Source organism: Helianthus annuus, chromosome 13 (genome assembly GCF_002127325.2).
Source record: "Helianthus annuus cultivar XRQ/B chromosome 13, HanXRQr2.0-SUNRISE, whole genome shotgun sequence".
Classification (NCBI taxonomy): domain Eukaryota; kingdom Viridiplantae; phylum Streptophyta; class Magnoliopsida; order Asterales; family Asteraceae; genus Helianthus; species Helianthus annuus.
In genome coordinates this window covers 109,043,595-109,061,587 of record NC_035445.2, presented here as the reverse complement: position 1 = coordinate 109,061,587, position 17,993 = coordinate 109,043,595, and the positions used below count along the sequence as shown (strand labels likewise).

At 34.6% G+C, this 17,993-nt stretch overlaps 2 protein-coding genes across 4 annotated transcripts; both read right to left on the bottom strand.

Moving 5' to 3' along the window:
• Positions 1-574: 574 nt before the first annotated feature.
• On the bottom strand, positions 575-1,395 carry LOC110899023. Its single transcript, XM_022145882.2, has 2 exons — positions 1,006-1,395; positions 575-921 (listed from the first exon to the last, which is right to left on the bottom strand). The coding sequence occupies exons 1-2, from the start codon at positions 1,286-1,288 to the stop codon at positions 785-787; spliced, it is 420 nt and encodes a 139-aa protein (XP_022001574.1). The 5' UTR covers positions 1,289-1,395; the 3' UTR covers positions 575-784.
• Positions 1,396-4,144: 2,749 nt separating this feature from the next.
• Positions 4,145-17,212, bottom strand: LOC110899022 (dihydrolipoyllysine-residue succinyltransferase component of 2-oxoglutarate dehydrogenase complex 2, mitochondrial). 3 transcript variants are annotated; one of them, XM_035981829.1, is made up of 16 exons: positions 16,591-17,212; positions 15,805-16,449; positions 15,530-15,601; positions 15,166-15,240; positions 14,368-14,428; positions 14,233-14,260; positions 13,994-14,064; positions 13,578-13,652; positions 13,437-13,492; positions 12,528-12,572; positions 12,172-12,438; positions 9,879-9,973; positions 9,203-9,293; positions 9,014-9,124; positions 8,658-8,852; positions 4,145-4,640 (listed from the first exon to the last, which is right to left on the bottom strand). In XM_035981829.1, the coding sequence occupies exons 3-16, from the start codon at positions 15,578-15,580 to the stop codon at positions 4,449-4,451; spliced, it is 1,413 nt and encodes a 470-aa protein (XP_035837722.1). In that variant the 5' UTR covers positions 15,581-15,601; positions 15,805-16,449; positions 16,591-17,212; the 3' UTR covers positions 4,145-4,448. The 3 variants fall into 3 exon arrangements, with proteins under 3 accessions (XP_035837722.1, XP_035837723.1, XP_022001573.1); XM_035981830.1 differs by having other exon boundaries at positions 15,805-16,745; positions 17,112-17,207; XM_022145881.2 differs by having other exon boundaries at positions 15,805-17,207.
• Between the last annotated feature and the right edge of the window lie 781 nt (positions 17,213-17,993).

Sequence of the window (17,993 nt, the reverse complement as noted above, 5' to 3'; positions counted from 1 at the left end):
GGATTGTTACGTAGCTTTCAATTTATAAAAGATAAACTTACACACAAGACCCTCAAACAAATAGAAAACAACCCTTATTACCCCTTAAATAATGCATAATATGAAAAATGCAAATAAATGAAAAAGACACGTAACAAATTTCGGAGAAATGGTTTCCTCAAACCCTAAAGCTCCTATTTTTATACCAATCACATTTATCGCGATGGGTAACCATGCCCGCAACTTGTGGTGCATGCCCAATCAAAAGACGACACGTCAGGCGGTAAAATAACAGACGACAACTACCACACGTGCGTGGCCATATATATTCAAAGCAAGCACTTCTGGATAAAATTTGTGGTTCACGTTGTTGTTTTGAATCACTTTTTTTTACTTATTGACTTATTGTGTGTTCTTGTTATATATTTCACGTTGTTGTTTTGAATCACTTTCTATTTCATTGTTTTTGAGTTTGTTATAACATTCGAAATTATAACACATGCAACATACAATAATTTAACCTCTTGAATTTGAGTTTGTTATAACATTCACTATTCGTCACAAAGTATACTTCACTTTGTTGGTTAGCAGGGTATTGACGGATCCATGAGTTTCCAATAGTAGATTCTCATGGTAACAATTTATACACACAATAATTTAGTTACAACTGTAAATAAAACACTCGACTTTAGAAGAGCATATACACACATGACACGTTAGAATTACATTTGGTGAATTTATTGATGTTTACAATATAGAAGAATTGTTCACATGAAGGTTGATTGAATATGAGAAAGTGTTGTAACTAAGCTTTCTTGTTTTTGTTGACGGGTTGAATCGGATTAGAATCACGAGCGACTTTCAAGCTCTTCCTCAACAACCACAATTCCTTGACATAATAATGAAGTCTATCGATCATCAATCCGAGGAATAAACAGAAACCTGCGTGCATCGTTTAAATCTTGTTTGTTAACCAAAACATGGATATAATAAACTTGCATACATTAAGAAATAAAAAGAATGTACCCATGAGTGACGCCTCTAGAACGTGATTAGCCAAAAGAACTTGATCGGTTGGATTAGTGGTTCCAACCTCGATCACGCGCTTTTGGGTTTTAAGGATATCATACACGTTGAACACGAAGACAATGAATAATGTCGCGAAAATGGTCCTTGAGGTCACGAGCCCTCTACCTTGCTTCAACCGATCCAAACCCATAATGATTAGGTTCCTCAAGGGTGAGTGAAACAACATGGTTATGATCACGCCCATTTCCATGGCTAGAACCATAAACAAAAGAGGTGTCATTTTTTTTCTTATTTTTTCTGAGTGATTTTAGGTGAATGAAATTATGATGAATGATGAAAAGAGAGAAGAATGCAGAGTTTCCTTGCATTTCTTCCTTCTTTTCACTTTTTGGAGTTGCCATCTTTATTCTAAACTTTCATATGGATGAAAGAATCATATTCCTATCCTATAAATATATGGTTTGGTATTACTTTTGGAATTGACAACAAGTTTAAAAATAATTAAATAGAACAAAAGATGAGTAATTAAGATTGTTTATGAGTAAGGTAGCTTTGTGAGTGAGTCGAGTCGAACCAGCTTTAGCGCGAGCTCAGATAAATCATCCGAGCCAGTTCATATGCATTTAAACTGTTGAAACCTTGTATTCCTTGCACAGATTGATCATATGACAACATATCATATTTTTACATATATGGACAGAAATAACAAAAAAAAAAAAAGACAGTGGCGTCTCTGAGAATTCGCGTACTCTGTTCGAGCTCGAAAAATGTGCCCATATGCTTTAACGAAAATTGTTTTTCTATTTTTATTTTTTTTTAAATCATATTAATATTGGGTTGGGCCCAATAAACCTTATGTTAAGTTGGGTAAATTATAAAGCATAAAAAGGTATTTGATAAGGCCTCTATATAGTATTTGTATGTGTTTACAATTTTTTTTTAAAATAACATACATACATATATATATATATATATATATATCGATTTTTTTTTAAAATCCCGTGCCCCTCGAAATCACTGGCCTTGTGCGGAACTCCTCCCTGCACACCATAAGAGCCGCCCATGAAAAAAAGGTCGGTGTTTTCTTTTCCTTTTTTTTTTTTTTTTTGCCTAGTTGGACTTCTTAAATGGCCTACTTATAGGGCTGTAAGCGAACCGAACGTTCAACGAACAGTTCGTGAACCGTTCGGCGGGAAGTTCGTTTATGTTTGTTTGTTTAGTAAATGAACGAACATGAACAAGAAATTCTGTTCGTTAAGTTAAACGAACGAACATGAACAGAGGTTGCGTTCGTTTGTTTATGTTCGTGAACGTTCGGTAATGTGTTCGTTTATGTTCGTGAGCGTTCGATAATGAGTTCATTTATGTTTGGTCGTTAATCTTTATTTGTTTTAGTTTGTTTAAAGGTTTTTATAAGTTGTATTTTGTTTTATTATTTCTAGTTTTTAAAATTTTGAAACCCTAGTTATCTTATATGCCTTTTACTACATCCCTCGTTTCACTATTTCAATTTTAGTTTGTGTTAAAGTTTGACAAACTCTTAATTTTGTGTTTATCATGTTTTTGATAATCACGCCAACTGTGTTCAGATAATTATCTTGAGTGTTTATTTATTTTTGTCGATTCTTCGTAATGTTTGTGATGAAAATGCAGATTTTATTTTAAAATCAATATTGTGTTCATAAACGCCGTTTGTGTTCATTTATGTTCATGCACATTTGTTAGAGTTCATTAGCATATGGTAAGTGTTGGTGAACAGTTCACGAACATGTCCGTTTCCTTAATGAACGAACACGAACAAGAAATCCCGTTCGGTAAGCGTTCGTGAACAGTTCATGAACAAGCTTGTTCCTTAACGAACGAACACGAACAAGGCCTTGTTCGTGTTCGTTCGGTTCGTTTACAGCCCTACCTAATACCTACTTAGCTTGAACAAGCAACAAGAGAGCTCACATTTGCTCGGAATTTGAACCAGCCAGTTGGTTTAATAATGAGCGAGCAAACTTTTTTTCGAACAAGATTTGAGCCGTGACCTATTTGAACGACCCTATTAACAAGTGTAATCCCGAATCATTTTGGAAGGGTGTGGTTAATGTAAGGAAGGATAAATTAGAAAGAAAAGAGACCAACCTGGACAAGGTCAATGCACTATCAGCCTAACAATAAGGCTCATGACGTAGGTTGGCGACCTCCAATGCATTTAGAAGGGGTTAGTTAATTAGTCACTTGTATATTTGTAATGTTGAATTAGGTTCGATCAAAGAAGGCAGAAATGAAGTATTAGTCCAACTCTTGTTTAGCATCAAGTTAATCAAGATGAATGGTCATCGACTTGGAGGAAAGGTGAAGATGGGACCATGTGACAAAAAAATGTTTTGCATTACATACGTTTGATCATCGCGTTTGAACTAGTCATATAGTTAACGAATTTGCAGTATGTTCCTATCGACCACTCGCATGACTCATTGTAGATGTTCCATAAATCAAGTGGAGTTCCACCTGAAAGTCCCACCAAGTCAAGCACATACATGGAGCCATCATCATCCAGAAGATGGTTGACCATTGACTAGAGTTATTATCCAAACCTTGTTTGTATAACACCTCCTCAAGCTAGTTCTTTGTATCCAAAATCCGAACACAGAAGCCAAACATGTTTCTATACTTGAATCGGTCAGAACTGGGAATGGGGTCCAGGTTGTCCGATTAGAAGTGGGCGAGCCATGCCACAACAGACTGGACGGTTTCACACAAACTGGGTTCAGCATCTATCTTTCAAAGTTTTTGAACCAGGTCCATGTTCGTGTAATGGTTTGTAGCTTGTTTATAAAATAAAATGGATTTCCCAACCACACTATTATTGTTTATTATACATAATACTTGTATATATACTTCGATAGTGTTTGAAGTCATCATATTCATGTATATACGCATAACTTTCTACGTCTATTTGGTTTTTACATCATCCGAATTCTAAAAAGGGTGGTCTAACCAGCAAGCTGGTAAAGCGGCCGGTTTACAGCCCAGTTTTCAGAACATTGCCCCTGTTGAACCACCCAAACAACCAAGTCCCACAGCACAAAACCCATTATCACATTGCAAGGGCACCCCCATCAACCATTATCGATGCAATAAAAAATTAACAAATTTATCGACGTTTATAAAAAAACAATCACCAAAAACGATGTTCATAGAAGTATCAATTATGAGTCCGACAAGAACACAGACCAAACCCATGGAGCAGCAACATACCCATGGTTGGTTCGGGTGGTGTGAAGTCCAAACAACTCGTTTGAGTAACAAAATGCAATAAATAAAAACATGGCGAGCCGTAACAGAACAGCAAAAACTTTTAGAATAAACATCAATTATTCTGGTAAAGTGAAGACTTTATGAATACCAGAATTTAACATAAATAAAGCAAAACAAGGTTCTGAAAATGTTTAGATGTCAAGAAGCAACCTCCTTGGATCCTCGACCACATCCTTAATTCGGCGGAGGAAAAACACAGCCTCTCTTCCATCAATTAGCCGGTGGTCATAGGTTAGAGCGACGTACATCATGGGTCTCGGTACTATGTTGCCTCCAACCACCATTGGCTTATTCACAATTGAATGCATACCCAGAATTGCCGACTGTTATAGATATATGTATGTATGTTATCGAGTAAAATTACAATACTCATCCATGAAAAAGAGAAGGAAAACGGTAGAGATGGCCAAAATTAGGGGTGTTCATCAAATCGAATATCGAATTTTCGAATTATTCGAATAATTTTTATTTTCCCTTGAATTCGTATTCGATTCGAATCCGTATTCCAATAAAAAACCCAGTTCGTATTCGATTAAAATTTCGAATTCGAATTGAATTCAAATAAATTCGATTTAATTCAGATTCTTTAAAAACATGTAAAAAACTATCAAAATGAAACATATATTTTAAAGCAACCATAAAGCACGATATCACATTAAAAAGTTCCAATTAAAGCCGTAAGTCTAAAATTCAAAACGAGAAGTCGGGAATAACCACTCCACATTACAAGTTAATATTTTTAGGGTTATAAATCTATTGATAGATTTGTTACTTAGGTTTTAGTTATGGGTTTGGTAATGGGTAAAATACTTGGAAAAAATTTGAAAATAATTTTTTATCAATATATGTTATGCTATATATTAATTTTATAATTGCGTTAATTACATAGTTAGTCCCTGTGGTTTATAGGAAATAACAAGATCAGGTATTAATAGTTTAAAATCACATTTTGGGGTATCAACTTTTAATTTTGTAACAACTTAAGAGTACTAAGACTAACAAAATGTTAGTTTTCCAGTTAGATTTCTATGAAATGACAAAAACACCCATTTTAACTTCAAGGACCATTTGTGTAAAATAATCATTTATCTAAAATAATTTTTAAGAAATAAATCAGATATTAGAAACATAAACCTAGATCTCTCTCAGAGCTATCTCTCTCTCCCCCCTTCTTCAACCACCCATTTCTTCCCCAACCAGTTCTAATCCCACCCTTTTAACCACCACCGTTCCGCCGTTAACCGCCACAGAGGACAACATTCATTGTTTACGAGGTGTGCATCAATCATCGGAGTTATTGAACTGGAACTTCTCGAAAAATACTCGAGGATTAATCTGCAGCTTCACCGGAGTATCCTGCTGGAACGATCAGGAAAACCGCTTAATTTCACTCACACTTCGTGATTTCGGACTCGCCGGAACGATTCCGTCGGAGTTACAGTTTTATGCGAGCTTAAAAAACCTAGATTTATCAGGTAATCGTCTCACGTGTTCGATTCCTGGTGAAATATGTAGCTGGTTGCCGTATTTAGTTAACCCAGATCTATCAAACAATGAATTCACCGGTGAAGTTGGGGGGCCCTTTGTGATATACCTTGTCTAGTATTTTTGATGGAAGATATTGCTGGCAATTTCTCGCATTTTATTCTTGAAATCCATGCCTTTTATTGTTCCATAGTCGTTGGTGGATCAAAAGATAACTAATAAAGAAAGGAGCTGCTACTTCATTATAAAAGGAGAAGACTTTTATAATATAAAGAACCCATCTTCTGTTCGATTATAATTGAGTGTTTTTTTTTACAATCTTTTGTAAAGTTGTGATTAGGGGTAAGTTGTGCTGACTACCTCCGGTTTTATATCTTTTGTCTTGCACGCTCTTTACAGTGGGTCGTATATCATTTATTGTTTTTCTAGTCAATACATAATTCAACAGATTCATGATTAGAGTTAAGTTCCCGTGAAAATAAAATAAACGTACGAAACGTACGAATTGAAAGAAAAGTCAAAAAAGTGGCGGTGTCATTTTGGTAATTATCACCAACTTCAAAATAATGTTCAGGTAGAGTAATTTTGGTCGTGTAGGGTAATTATCAAAATTACACTCCCCCCCCCCCCAAAAAAAAAAAAAAAAAAAAACCTAAACCATTGTAAAGGTTCATGTAGAGTAATTTTGGTCGTGTAGGGTAATTATCAAAATTGTTGGGTAATTATCAAAATTACACTAACCCCCACCCCCCAAAAACCTAAACCATTGTAAATGTTCATGTAGAGTAATTTTGGTCGTGTAGAGTAATTATCAAAATTACACTAACACCCCCCCCCCCCAACTAAAAGCTAAAAACTAAACCATAAAGCTAAACCCCATAACTAAATACTAACATAATTACTCTACAAGACATTTTCCAAAATTACTCTACAGAAGTCAAAATTACTCTACTAGAGTAATTTGATAATTACCCTACATTTCCCAAAATTACTCTACAGATGCTCAAAATTACTCTACAAGACACTTTTTGCTTTTTCCCCAGTTATTTTGAAGTTGCTCATAATTACCAAAATGACACCGCCACTTTTTGCTTTTTCCCTCAATGCGTACATTTCGTACGTTAATATTATTTTTATTTGATCCTTTACCTTCATGATTAAGTGTTCTTAATCTATTTGATTTAGAAATTTTGATAGATTCCGGTTCAGTTTTGATGGTTTAAGTAAGAATTGTTGGTGCTGGTGTGTTTGGGGCTATGGGATCATTATTGGTAGGGGATTTATATTTGTTTTTACAAGCTTCACGTAATGTTGTTTTCTTTTACAAAAATAGTGCCTGAACTAATCATATAGTTACATAATTAGTCATTTAGATGTAAAAGCTTAGTTTAAAAAAGCGCGCTTAAAGCGTTAAGCGTTTGGCAAAACGCTTTATTTGGTCTGAAGCGTCAAAACACGTGAAGCGTTTTGAGGAGAGCTTTAAGCGCGAAGCGGCCATGGTTTAGCAAAAACGACGCTTCAGCATAGGTTTTAACGTTGTTTCCCATGGTTTGAGGCGACACGCGGTGCAAAAAACCGCCTCACGCGGGCCCGGGTTTTCTGAGCTGCATTCGTGTCCGCAGGACGTGCGGGCACGAGTTCAACCAAATTCCAGTTCAGAAGCTCATTTTTTGCAGCCCCCCCCCCTTGCGCGCGGGTAGGACTTGTGGTAAAACATGTCATAAAGCTACAATGGAGTAGTAAAGGCTTTACCTTATAAACAACCACTCACTTTGTTCCCACACCAATGTGGGACAAAGTATTTACCACCTTTTGAGACTTTCATTCACACCCCCAAAACTTCCAATATACAAGTCCTAAACTTTTGCACTATTAGCTACATGATCTTATTGAGTGATGTTGGTGGAGATGAATACGTACTTGATTATGATGATTATTGATTAAAGACTGTTTTTATGTTTATGTTTTAACTTTTAAGTGTGTTTCGACTTTAATTTATGTTTTAACTGTGTTTTTTATGTGTTAAGTGTCTTTTTTAATCATGTTTTTTTTTTTTTTGTTTTTTATTGATTAACAAGTAGAATAGGTCATATTGATGTGTATAATATTTTTTTTTATTTTTTTTTATTTTGAGCGCTTCGAATACGTGAAGCTCTCGCTTCGCGCTTAAAGCTTCGCTTAAAGCTTTTGGAACCAAAACGCTTCGGAGCGCCTCGCGCTTTTTTAAACCAAGTGTAAAAGAACTTAAATGCCCTTGAACCTAACAAAAAAACTAACATTTGTTAGTCTTAATACTAAGTTGTTACAAAATCAAAAGTTGGTACCCTAGAATGTGATTTTAAACTATTAGTACCTGATCTTGTTACTTCCTATATACCACAGGGACTAACTATGTAATTAACTCTTTTATAATTATATACACATAAATATAATTATACATTCATTTATCTAAAACAATTAATAAATAACGAATGAGCCAAGCTCGAGTTTCGAAAACTACTCACGAGCCTAGCTTGAGCCTAGGTGATCATATATATTTAAAAATTCATCATTTTATATATAAACTTTTTTTATAAAAATACTAAGATATACGTCTACATTTACAAAATGTCCCACACAGGACAGAAAAACATCTTTTAATGACACAAATGTACAACAAAATTTCAATGAGTATTTATGCAAAAAAAAAACCCTTACTTTGTTAGCTTATTTGGTGCATCAGATATGATTAAAAAGAACTGTATTTTTAATGAACTATATGAAAATTTTGTGGGGCAAAAACAAAATTAGGGTGATTTTTCATTTAGATAAATATATATTTTTTTTTTCTAATATTACCAACTAAAAGTGCATACCTGAGGAGGATTGATGATGGGAGTGCTCAAAAGGCTTCCATAAACACCGCCATTAGATATTGTAAACGAGCCTCCTGCCATCTCATCAATAGAAATGGTTCCATTATTTGCCTTCTTAGCAAGAGTGTTTATCTCTTTCTCTATCTCAGCAAAGTTCATCTTTTCAGCATTGCGGATAACCGGCACAACAAGTCCCTAAAACAAAAAAAAAATAAAAAAAAAAACATAACTGCATGACAGACAGAATAAAACAAGCCAATTTGGGCACATTCTATCGATGAGTCAAACTGGAAATCATATAACAAAGTCAAGCTAAGAAGAAAATGGGTCAAACAGTATAAATTTCTTGAGCTTACCTTTGGAGTACCAACGGCTATACTGATATCGATATAGTCTCTGTAAATAATATCATCCCCGTCAATAACTGCATTGATGATAGGCTGATTTTGGAGTCCACTGACAGCAGCCTGTAATTTGAGAGATCTTCAAGTATTTAAAAAACGTCAAGACGTCAAAAAGCTTCAATAAAGAAGGGTGGGCCGTACCTTAACGAAACCAGACATCAGACCCAACTTGACTCCATGCTTCTCTAAAAAGGCGTCCTTATACTCGGAACGGAGCTTCATCAAATTAGTCCTGTAAAAATGTGAGCAAACAATAAAAGAGAATAATGATTTAATTAACACGCAAGAAGACTATAAAGTTTACAATGCAGATACAAACATTATTCATTGTAGAAAGATCTCACTCCTAAACAGCATTTGGTTGTTACAATAAAGAGTAAAGTACACGGATGGTCCTTGTGGTTTACCAAAAATTTGGATTTGGTCACTAGCTTTTAAAAAGTACGCTGGTGGTCCCTGGGGTTTGCATTTTGTAACGCATTTAGTCCCCAATTTTTTTTTTCCAAAAGTACATGGATGGTCCTTGTGGTTTGCACTTTGTAACGCATTTAGTCCCCAGTTTTTTTCCAAAAGTACATGAATGGTCCTTGTGGTTTGCACTTTGTAACGCATTTAGTCCCTAACTTGGACATGAAAAAACCTTTTATATTTATTAATTGGGGACTAAATACGTTACAAAGTGCAAACCACAAGGACCAACCGTGTACTTCTAAAAGCTAGGGACCAAATCCAAAATTTTGGTAAAACACAGGGACCATCTGTTACTTTACTCTAAACTACACTAGCATGTTGTAAAAAAATGATGTAAAGAACTCACATATCAACTTCATTAAACGTTGTCAACAAAGCAAATGTGTTCTGAGAATCTTTCAGACGTGTGGCAACTCGCTTTCTTAAACGGGTCATAGGAACCTACATTGGTAACACATCAAACATAACTTTAAACCAAATACAGTAGTTGAGAAAAAAAATGTGATTAAATAAAGTCCACAAAAGCTAATTTACTTTGATAACAGATAATTTAACCATATTACCATAAATCATAGATAGATTTTAAAACTATGTTGCAAACGAACCGAACGTTCAAAGAACAGTTCAGCAGGAAGTTTGTGTTCATTCATCTAATAAATGAATGAACATGAACAAGAAATTTCGTTCGTTTAGTTAAATGAACAGACCCTGCTTTCGTTCAGTTACGTTCATGAACGTTCGTTAATGTGTTCTTTATGTTCGATAGTTTGTTAGTGCTATTAATTTTTATATTTAATTTAAACACTTCAAAACTCTGGCAAATTATATATTCAATAAGTATTGTTGTATTATATATCATGTTCATGAACTCTTGTTTATATTCATTTGTTTTCATTTATGTTCGGAATATTGGATTTTAATAATCCAACTATTCGTCGTTGACCGCCAACAGTCCCAACTTTAAAAATAACCACTGACAGTCCCAACTTCAAAAATAACCACTAACAGTCCCAACTATTTAACATATTCCCCTCCAATGGACCCTGACTAACAGAACCTTAACGCCGTTAGTCTCCGATCGCCGAAAAACGTTTTTGGCCAAAAAAAGGTTCATAAAGGTCCGATCTAAAGTTACAAAGAGGTTTAGGACGAAAATGTTGAGTTTTCCGGCCAAAAAAGTTGAGTTTTCCGAGCAAAAACAGAGTTTTCCGGCGACCTCCATAATTGGGGCTTTTACTAGAAAAAGGTTCCTAAAGGTCCATAATAAGGTTGCAAAGAGGTTTGTGACGAAAAGGTGAGTTTTCTAGCCAAAAAGAAGTTTCCGCCCAAAAACGTTTTTCCGGAGACTAATGGAGTTAGGCACATAGTCACCTAATTCGCTGGGAATCACACGTTTTTCGAATTGGTACGTTTCGTATGATACGGAATACGCATACGAACTGGTACGCTTCCAATTCGCGAATTTAGGGTTTCCATTCGTCGATCTGATTAAGCAATTCGTTTGTTCAATTTGCTTTGGGGTTCGATTTAGGGTTCGTTTTAGATACGTACCTTAATTGTGGAAATCGTATTAGAGATTGCGAATTTAGGGTTTTTCTTTGGCGGGAAAACAGAGAATGCGTATAATCAGGCAACCAGTCAATTCGTTTCCATAATACACAGTTTCCAAAATCAATTCACAACAATTCGTTTCCATAATACTCAGTTTCTAAAATCAATTCACAGCAATTCGTTTTCAAAATCATGTATAAATTTGGTTATTTATGCTGTTTGTGTATCTCAGCAGGTTATTTATGCTCTTTATAATTTGGTTAACTGTTTTAGATTTTTGGTTGTCCTCTGTAATACATGAAAGTATAAAACAGCAATTTGGTTAACTGTTTTGATTTGGCATAAAAGATAAGCAATTTGGTTTTAGTTGTATAATTTGATTCAGCATAAAAGATAGGTGTATAAGTTGGTCCATTGGAGGCCAATATGTTAATAGTTGAGACTGCCCGTGGTTATTTTTTATGTTGGGACTTTTGGCAGCCAACGGCGAATAATTGAGATTATTAAAATCCAATATTCCTTTATGTTCATGAATATTAGTTTGTGTTCGTTTGTGTTCATGGATGTTCGTTTGCGTTTGTTACCTAAAATTAACAAACAAACATGAACACGTTCATTTGCTTAACGAACGAACACGAACAGAGAATCTCGTTCGGGAAGTGTTCATGAATAGTTCGTGAACACATATATTTCATTAACAAAAGCGAACACGAACAAGTCGTGTTCGTTCGGTCCGTTTGCGTTCGTTACCTAAAATTAACAAACATGAACACGTTCATTTCCTTAATGAACGAACACAAAAGAAGAGAATCTCGTTCAGTAAGTGTTCATGAACAGTTCGTGAACACATACATTTCCTTAACAGAAACGAACACGGACAAAGTCTTGTTCGTGTTCGTTCGGTACCTAAAATTAACAAACGAACATGAACACGTTCATTTCCTTAACAAACAAATACGAACAGAGGTAAGTGTTCATGAATAGTTCGTGAACACATATATTTCCTTAACTAGGTTCATGTTTTTCAGTTCGTTTGCAGCCCTATATGTTAATGTAGCTAGAGCATTAGCGTAAAATATGACACTCACACGTCTTTCTCGTTCTTTAGGAGGAAGTTGGGGTTCGGAAGCAGAGGTTTTAGGAGGCGGTGGAGAAGCCGGCTTAGGCTTCTCAACAGCAGGGGTAGTTTCGACTTTCGGTTTTGGTGTCTCCTCCGCCTTCTCAGCGGTAGATGGTGGTTGAGAAACGGCGTCAGGAGATGCCGGCTTGGATGGAACAGCTGCACCTTCTGCCGACTTTGAGATGATAGCGACCTTTGTACCTGGTTCAACAGTATCCCCTTCTTTTGCAACAAACTACAAACATCAAAGCTCGAGTTCAGTTTCAAGAAAATTTAAAATTTATAACTAGTTTATCAACAGTGATGTAATATTTAATATTGTACCTCTTGAATGATACCCGCCTCAGGGCTAGCAACATCAATAGTAACCTGCATCATAAACAAGTCTTCTATAAATGTTTAAAAAAAGCGATCTAGTGAATATTTTTCAAGTTTAACCTGAAATAGCAGGTAATAGTAAATAAAAAATTCATAACCAAGTTTCATAATTGTTCCATTTACACCACCTTAAAAAGATTACCACTAAATAGCTAAGCAGTTAAGGCGGTAAAAAATCGGATCAGTCTTGACCGATATTTGAGATATAGGTTATCGCGGTGGGAATCGGTAATTTTAATATCATGTAGAATATACATATTTGAGATATAGGTTATAGCAATTTAACACTAACAATTCAGTATACTCTCCTACCATTAACAAATTAACCCTTTGCAACTTGCAAAACACTAACAATTAACAATTAAGACTTAAAACACTAACAATTAACAATTAAGACTTAAAAGCTAAAACACGAATAGCAGAAATACGAAGAAAGAAAAATGGTAAAACTAAGACAAAAGGTACTGATATCGGGAATCAGTGATATATCGGTCAAATATCGGTCTGATATCAGTCAATATCGCCGATAATATCGGTACCAATATTCTTACCAATATTTGACACCGATATTTTACATGGAGGCTGATAACCGATAGATCAGTGATATATCACCGATTTAACTGCATTGCTAAATAGTAACCAAGTAACATATATTCCATTAATGTCACTTCATTCTAAAAAAAAATAACATTTATAAAAAAAGTTTCACAACAATGGAACAATAATGAAGCCTGAGTGGTTATATTCATATATTAGAACAAATACCGAAACTTCATTATTATTTCATGACTTTATCCCTATAAAAAATAAATTAAAAAACAATGGTTATAGCCGAAGTAAAATTGTAAGAAATACCTTGTCTGTTTCAACTTGTGCAATTGGTTCATCAATTTCTACCCTATCACCAGGTTCTGCTCAAAGAAGACCAATTAAAAAACAGAAGATGCACAATAACAACAAATATTGTAAACGTTCTAACAGAGCAGAGAAACGTACTTTTTAGAAAAGTTGCCAGAGTACCATCACTTATTGATTCACCCATAAAAGGAACAACGGCATCAACCAGATCACCTTGAACAAAAGTAGCACATATGCAAGACAATCAGAATTTATAATTAACATGAAATAGAGAGCAAGGAAGATATTTAGAATTGGACAAATGGTACTCAATGAGCATAAAAGAATTGACAGCTTTTAGACTATTACTGCATTCTACATTCTCGTAATAGAACAGATACAATATTACTTAAAAGACTTGCAATCAGCAGATGTAACATACGAATGCAACACTCCCAGACCAAAAGTAAACATACGTTGGTGCTAACATCTCAGAGATACACATCATCTTATATATGCATGTTTAACATACGACCAAACAAAACGTAAGCAAAAAGAATATATGAATGTCATACCACTTTCAGAGGAGAACATTCTATTTTGCAGTTGCATGCCGACACATGGATGAAGACTGGTCATAACATCCCTGCAAAGAAAAGCGGTTTAGTTAAAAAAAAATCACACTAGCACACATCAATAGCAATATACTCGGCATGAATGATGAATCTCATTGCATCATGCTTCTAAATTTTCATCAACAATATTTACTATTAATACTCTTAGCAGATATAAAAACCATGGTATATGCACTAACCTTAAAGGCCTTAGATTAACTGCAGCACCTGTAACAATAGTAATTGGAAAAAAGATCAAAACCTCACATAACTAAATAAATACACTAACAATCAGCTTTTCTGAAAGCACAAACTAAAGATGGGCCGAAACTTACCAGGTTGGGTAACGTGACATATACTTCGAACATTTTCGGTGATTCGTGAATGGCGTAATACCTATAGACATTTTGAAATAGTTATCCCTAGAACAATGACAAGTACACATAGCATGAATCATTTAGCATGTTGTGTAGGAAAAGTGTAAAAGTAAAACACAATGCACTTGATTTGTAAATCATTAACAAACTGAAAGTCGGAAACTTCTAGAAATTTTCATTTTCCTTTTAGTAATGGTAATGGTAACTAGACAAGGTTAATTTAAGCTCAGAGCAAAAGAATTTTGCTCAGTCAGCCCCCACACATGAAGTTTGCTGGACATTTTACATATGCTTGTAGACATTCACAAATCACAATAGCCAACTAATATATCAAGCAATAAAATCTTGATCTTGAAACAACTTTTATCGCATGCAGTTTTATTCCAAGAGCATAGAAAGAACGATTTCGGCAACACAAATGCACAGTCCAGAAATACTGGAGTTTACACAGTTAACATAATAAACAAGTAGGTCATAAACCTATAAACTAAGATAAATGCATTCTGCAACATTAACTCCACAGTTCAGAAGTACTGGACTTTACTCAATTAACAGTATTTGTTTATTGCTCCTAGGTCATAAATCAATTAATTAAGATAATGTATTCTCAAACATAAACACCATAAACAATACTAAAGTTTACGGATCAACAAGCTTAAACCAACTTGCATCAAAATAGATTCCTACCGCACAAATTACTTGTTCTGCAACATAACAAAATAAGTAAAAAAGTCTCGAAATTAAGATAACCACTACCTCTCCTTCCGAGGTGAAACAATCCGCATTTATAGATGCTACAGGACGAGTTCTTCGCCATGATTTTCCTATAACCTGTCCAAATCAAAGTAACATATATCAAGCAAGCGTGTGTCCAATAGTCAATTACTCATTGTCTACGAACTCTAATGATGCCAGATAACCAAAACTTACCCTACAAACCGAACTTTCGTACACAAAACAACAAATATGACAAAACTTTAGGTCAAAACCAACACAATCAACACTCAACTTGTTCATTTCCAAATTAAATATGCAACATACATAAAATTATAAAAAACACAACGCAAATCGAAACAAAGTGACAAGATAACAAACGATTAACAACAAAACCGAGGCTTACCGAAGCAGAACAGCTTCCGCTGACGACTTTTCGCCGGAAAACACCAAACATCGCTACCTTCAACTCTACAAACTGTCAACCAAAACAATACACACGTATAAAACCAAATATCTTCAATTCAACGACAATAAGAAGCCCTAACTGCTAGCAAATTGATAAACAGATGCATCGATATGATATGAACAGATATATACGTATATAGAGGGAGTGTGGTGACCTAGAGATCAAAAACAGGTGAAGATTGAACGAGATCTTTGAGATTCGAGTGAAATTACCTGATTGAAGAACGGTTTGGATCTTGTGTGAAGAGAATTGGTTGAATGAGAAATGGAAGGTTGACGAAGATGAGTAAATTAATCGTACGGAAGGGGCTGCTGCAAATGGTGAGATTCTTGGAGGCTTCTATGTGTTTGATTATTGTTTTTTCAAGGTGGTAACTTGTGTAAATTATAAGAGTAAACTGCCATTTTGGTCCCTGAGGTTTGGTCACTTTTGCCACTTTAGTCCAAAACTCAAACTTTTTAAATCTGGGTCCCTTTGGTTTCAGTTTTATTGCCATTTTCATCCAAAAATAAAATCAACTCAAATTTCTTAAATAAAATCCTTTGTTTTTGTCCTTTTCCCAGGGGCAATATGGTCATTATAAGTTTTATTATAACAAATTATTAATTAAAAAAATAAAATTAAATATTGTTGATAAGCAGACACTTTCATGACCATTTTACCAAAATCATCAACATTTCAACTTCCTTCATCTTTCTTTCTCTCCAGTTGAATCGAACAGCCTGTTTTGATCCAAAATGTTTTGAACTTGGACAAAACTCTTTTGAAATGTCTGCAACACCTTCCCATCTAATTGACCCCCTCCATTGCCCTCCATCAATTTGCACACAAAATCACCCGCAAAAAAATCATTTTACCTTTTTATAACAGGAAGTTCAGGGATAAAACAAACAACAGATTAAAAGCTAATAACCCGACTCTGAAATCTTAGAAGAAAGAAAAATTCGAGGATAACGTGTAGATCCACAAATAAGGAGAAACATAAATCAAAATCGAACCTTAACCTCGGTTGCAAGACGAATTGTGGTCGGTCGGGTGAGCATTTTCCTATTTTTTTCAGTTTGCGCAGACTTGTACTAACCCAAATCTTAAAATTACAACTCCAAATAAACCCACAACTTAGTCCATGGGTCGGTTTTGCCTCCTGGAACACCTTTTGAACCAATAATTCACTGTGGTGTTATTATTCGGGGTATGGTGAGATAATATGAGATGAGATGAGATGAGATGTAAAAAAGGTGATTTCATTTCCATAAAGGGGAAGGTTTCTTACTCATAAATAACACACACCCACCAAACCAACAAAGCTAACTTCTCAAAAACGCATATATATCTTACACACAGTGACTGTGAAAAGAAATCTGAATTTAATCACAAAAACAAAATAGATTTATTGATTCCACTGAAATCCAAATCTACAGAAACAACACAAGATATAATATTTAAAAGAAAAAAAATCAAGGAGCTGAAGAATCCAAATCAACGAATAATAAATTGTTTAGATTTTGGTGATAAATACCTTGAAAATCAGGGATCATTATATTTTGAGAGAATAAAACATGGAATTTTAGAGAGAGGGTATGGAGATTTGACAGTCTCCCACCTACCCTCTTTCTAACCAAACCCTCATTTCTTCTAAACAAAGAAGATAACCAAACCTTCGATTCAACATTCAACTGGGTTGAAAGAAAGATGAAGAAAGTTGAAATGTGATTTTGGTAAAATGGTCATGAAAGTGTCTGCTTATCAACAATATTTAATTTTATTTTTTTAATTAATAGTTTGTTATAATAAAACTTATAATGACCATATTGCCCTTGGGAAAAGAACAAAAACCTAGGATTTTATTTAAGAAATTTGAGCTGATTTTATTTTTGGATGAAAATGGCAATAAAACTAAAACCACAGGGACCCAGATTCAAAAAGTTTGAGTTTTGGACTAAAGTGGCAAAAGTGACCAAACCTCAGGGACCAAAATGGCAGTTTAGTCAAATTATAAAGTAGTTGTTTCTTTACCTTTAACGAGTCTCTTAATATTAATAGTTCAGACATAGCTCTTAATTAGTTTTTTAATGGTTCAGATATTTAGATATTTTACTGGCTAATCATTTAGGAGCCGTTTGGCAACATCTGAATCAATAAGTGTTGAATGAATAAGAGGTCTGAATAGTTAAGAGACTCTGAACCAGTAAATGTTGAACCAATAAAGTGTTGTTGAGTTGCACCTCTGAATGACTGTGTAAAATGACATTTTTACTCCTCTAAACTACTTTGTGCTAAATGAAATATAGTTGTTTGTTAGTGCTCTGTACTGAATGATGAATAACTTTAAAAAATACAAAACATAATAGAAAATCATAATCATTCTTCTTTTGATAACTTAAATGTGTTCGTTATGGGA

Bases quoted from the DNA above. Each gene is read 5' to 3' on its own strand.
- LOC110899023 (XM_022145882.2), bottom strand. From the start codon at position 1,288: ATGACACCTCTTTTGTTTATGGTTCTAGCCATGGAAATGGGCGTGATC. The intron at 922-1,005 runs GTACATTCTTTT...CGATGCACGCAG, and splicing joins TCTAGAGGCGTCACTCATGG to GTTTCTGTTTATTCCTCGGA.
- LOC110899022 (XM_035981829.1), bottom strand. From the start codon at position 15,580: ATGTTTGGTGTTTTCCGGCGAAAAGTCGTCAGCGGAAGCTGTTCTGCT. The intron at 14,261-14,367 runs GTAAGTTTCGGC...CTATTGTTACAG, and splicing joins ATGTCACGTTACCCAACCTG to GTGCTGCAGTTAATCTAAGG. The intron at 9,294-9,878 runs GTGAGTTCTTTA...ACATTTTTACAG, and splicing joins ACGTTTAATGAAGTTGATAT to GACTAATTTGATGAAGCTCC.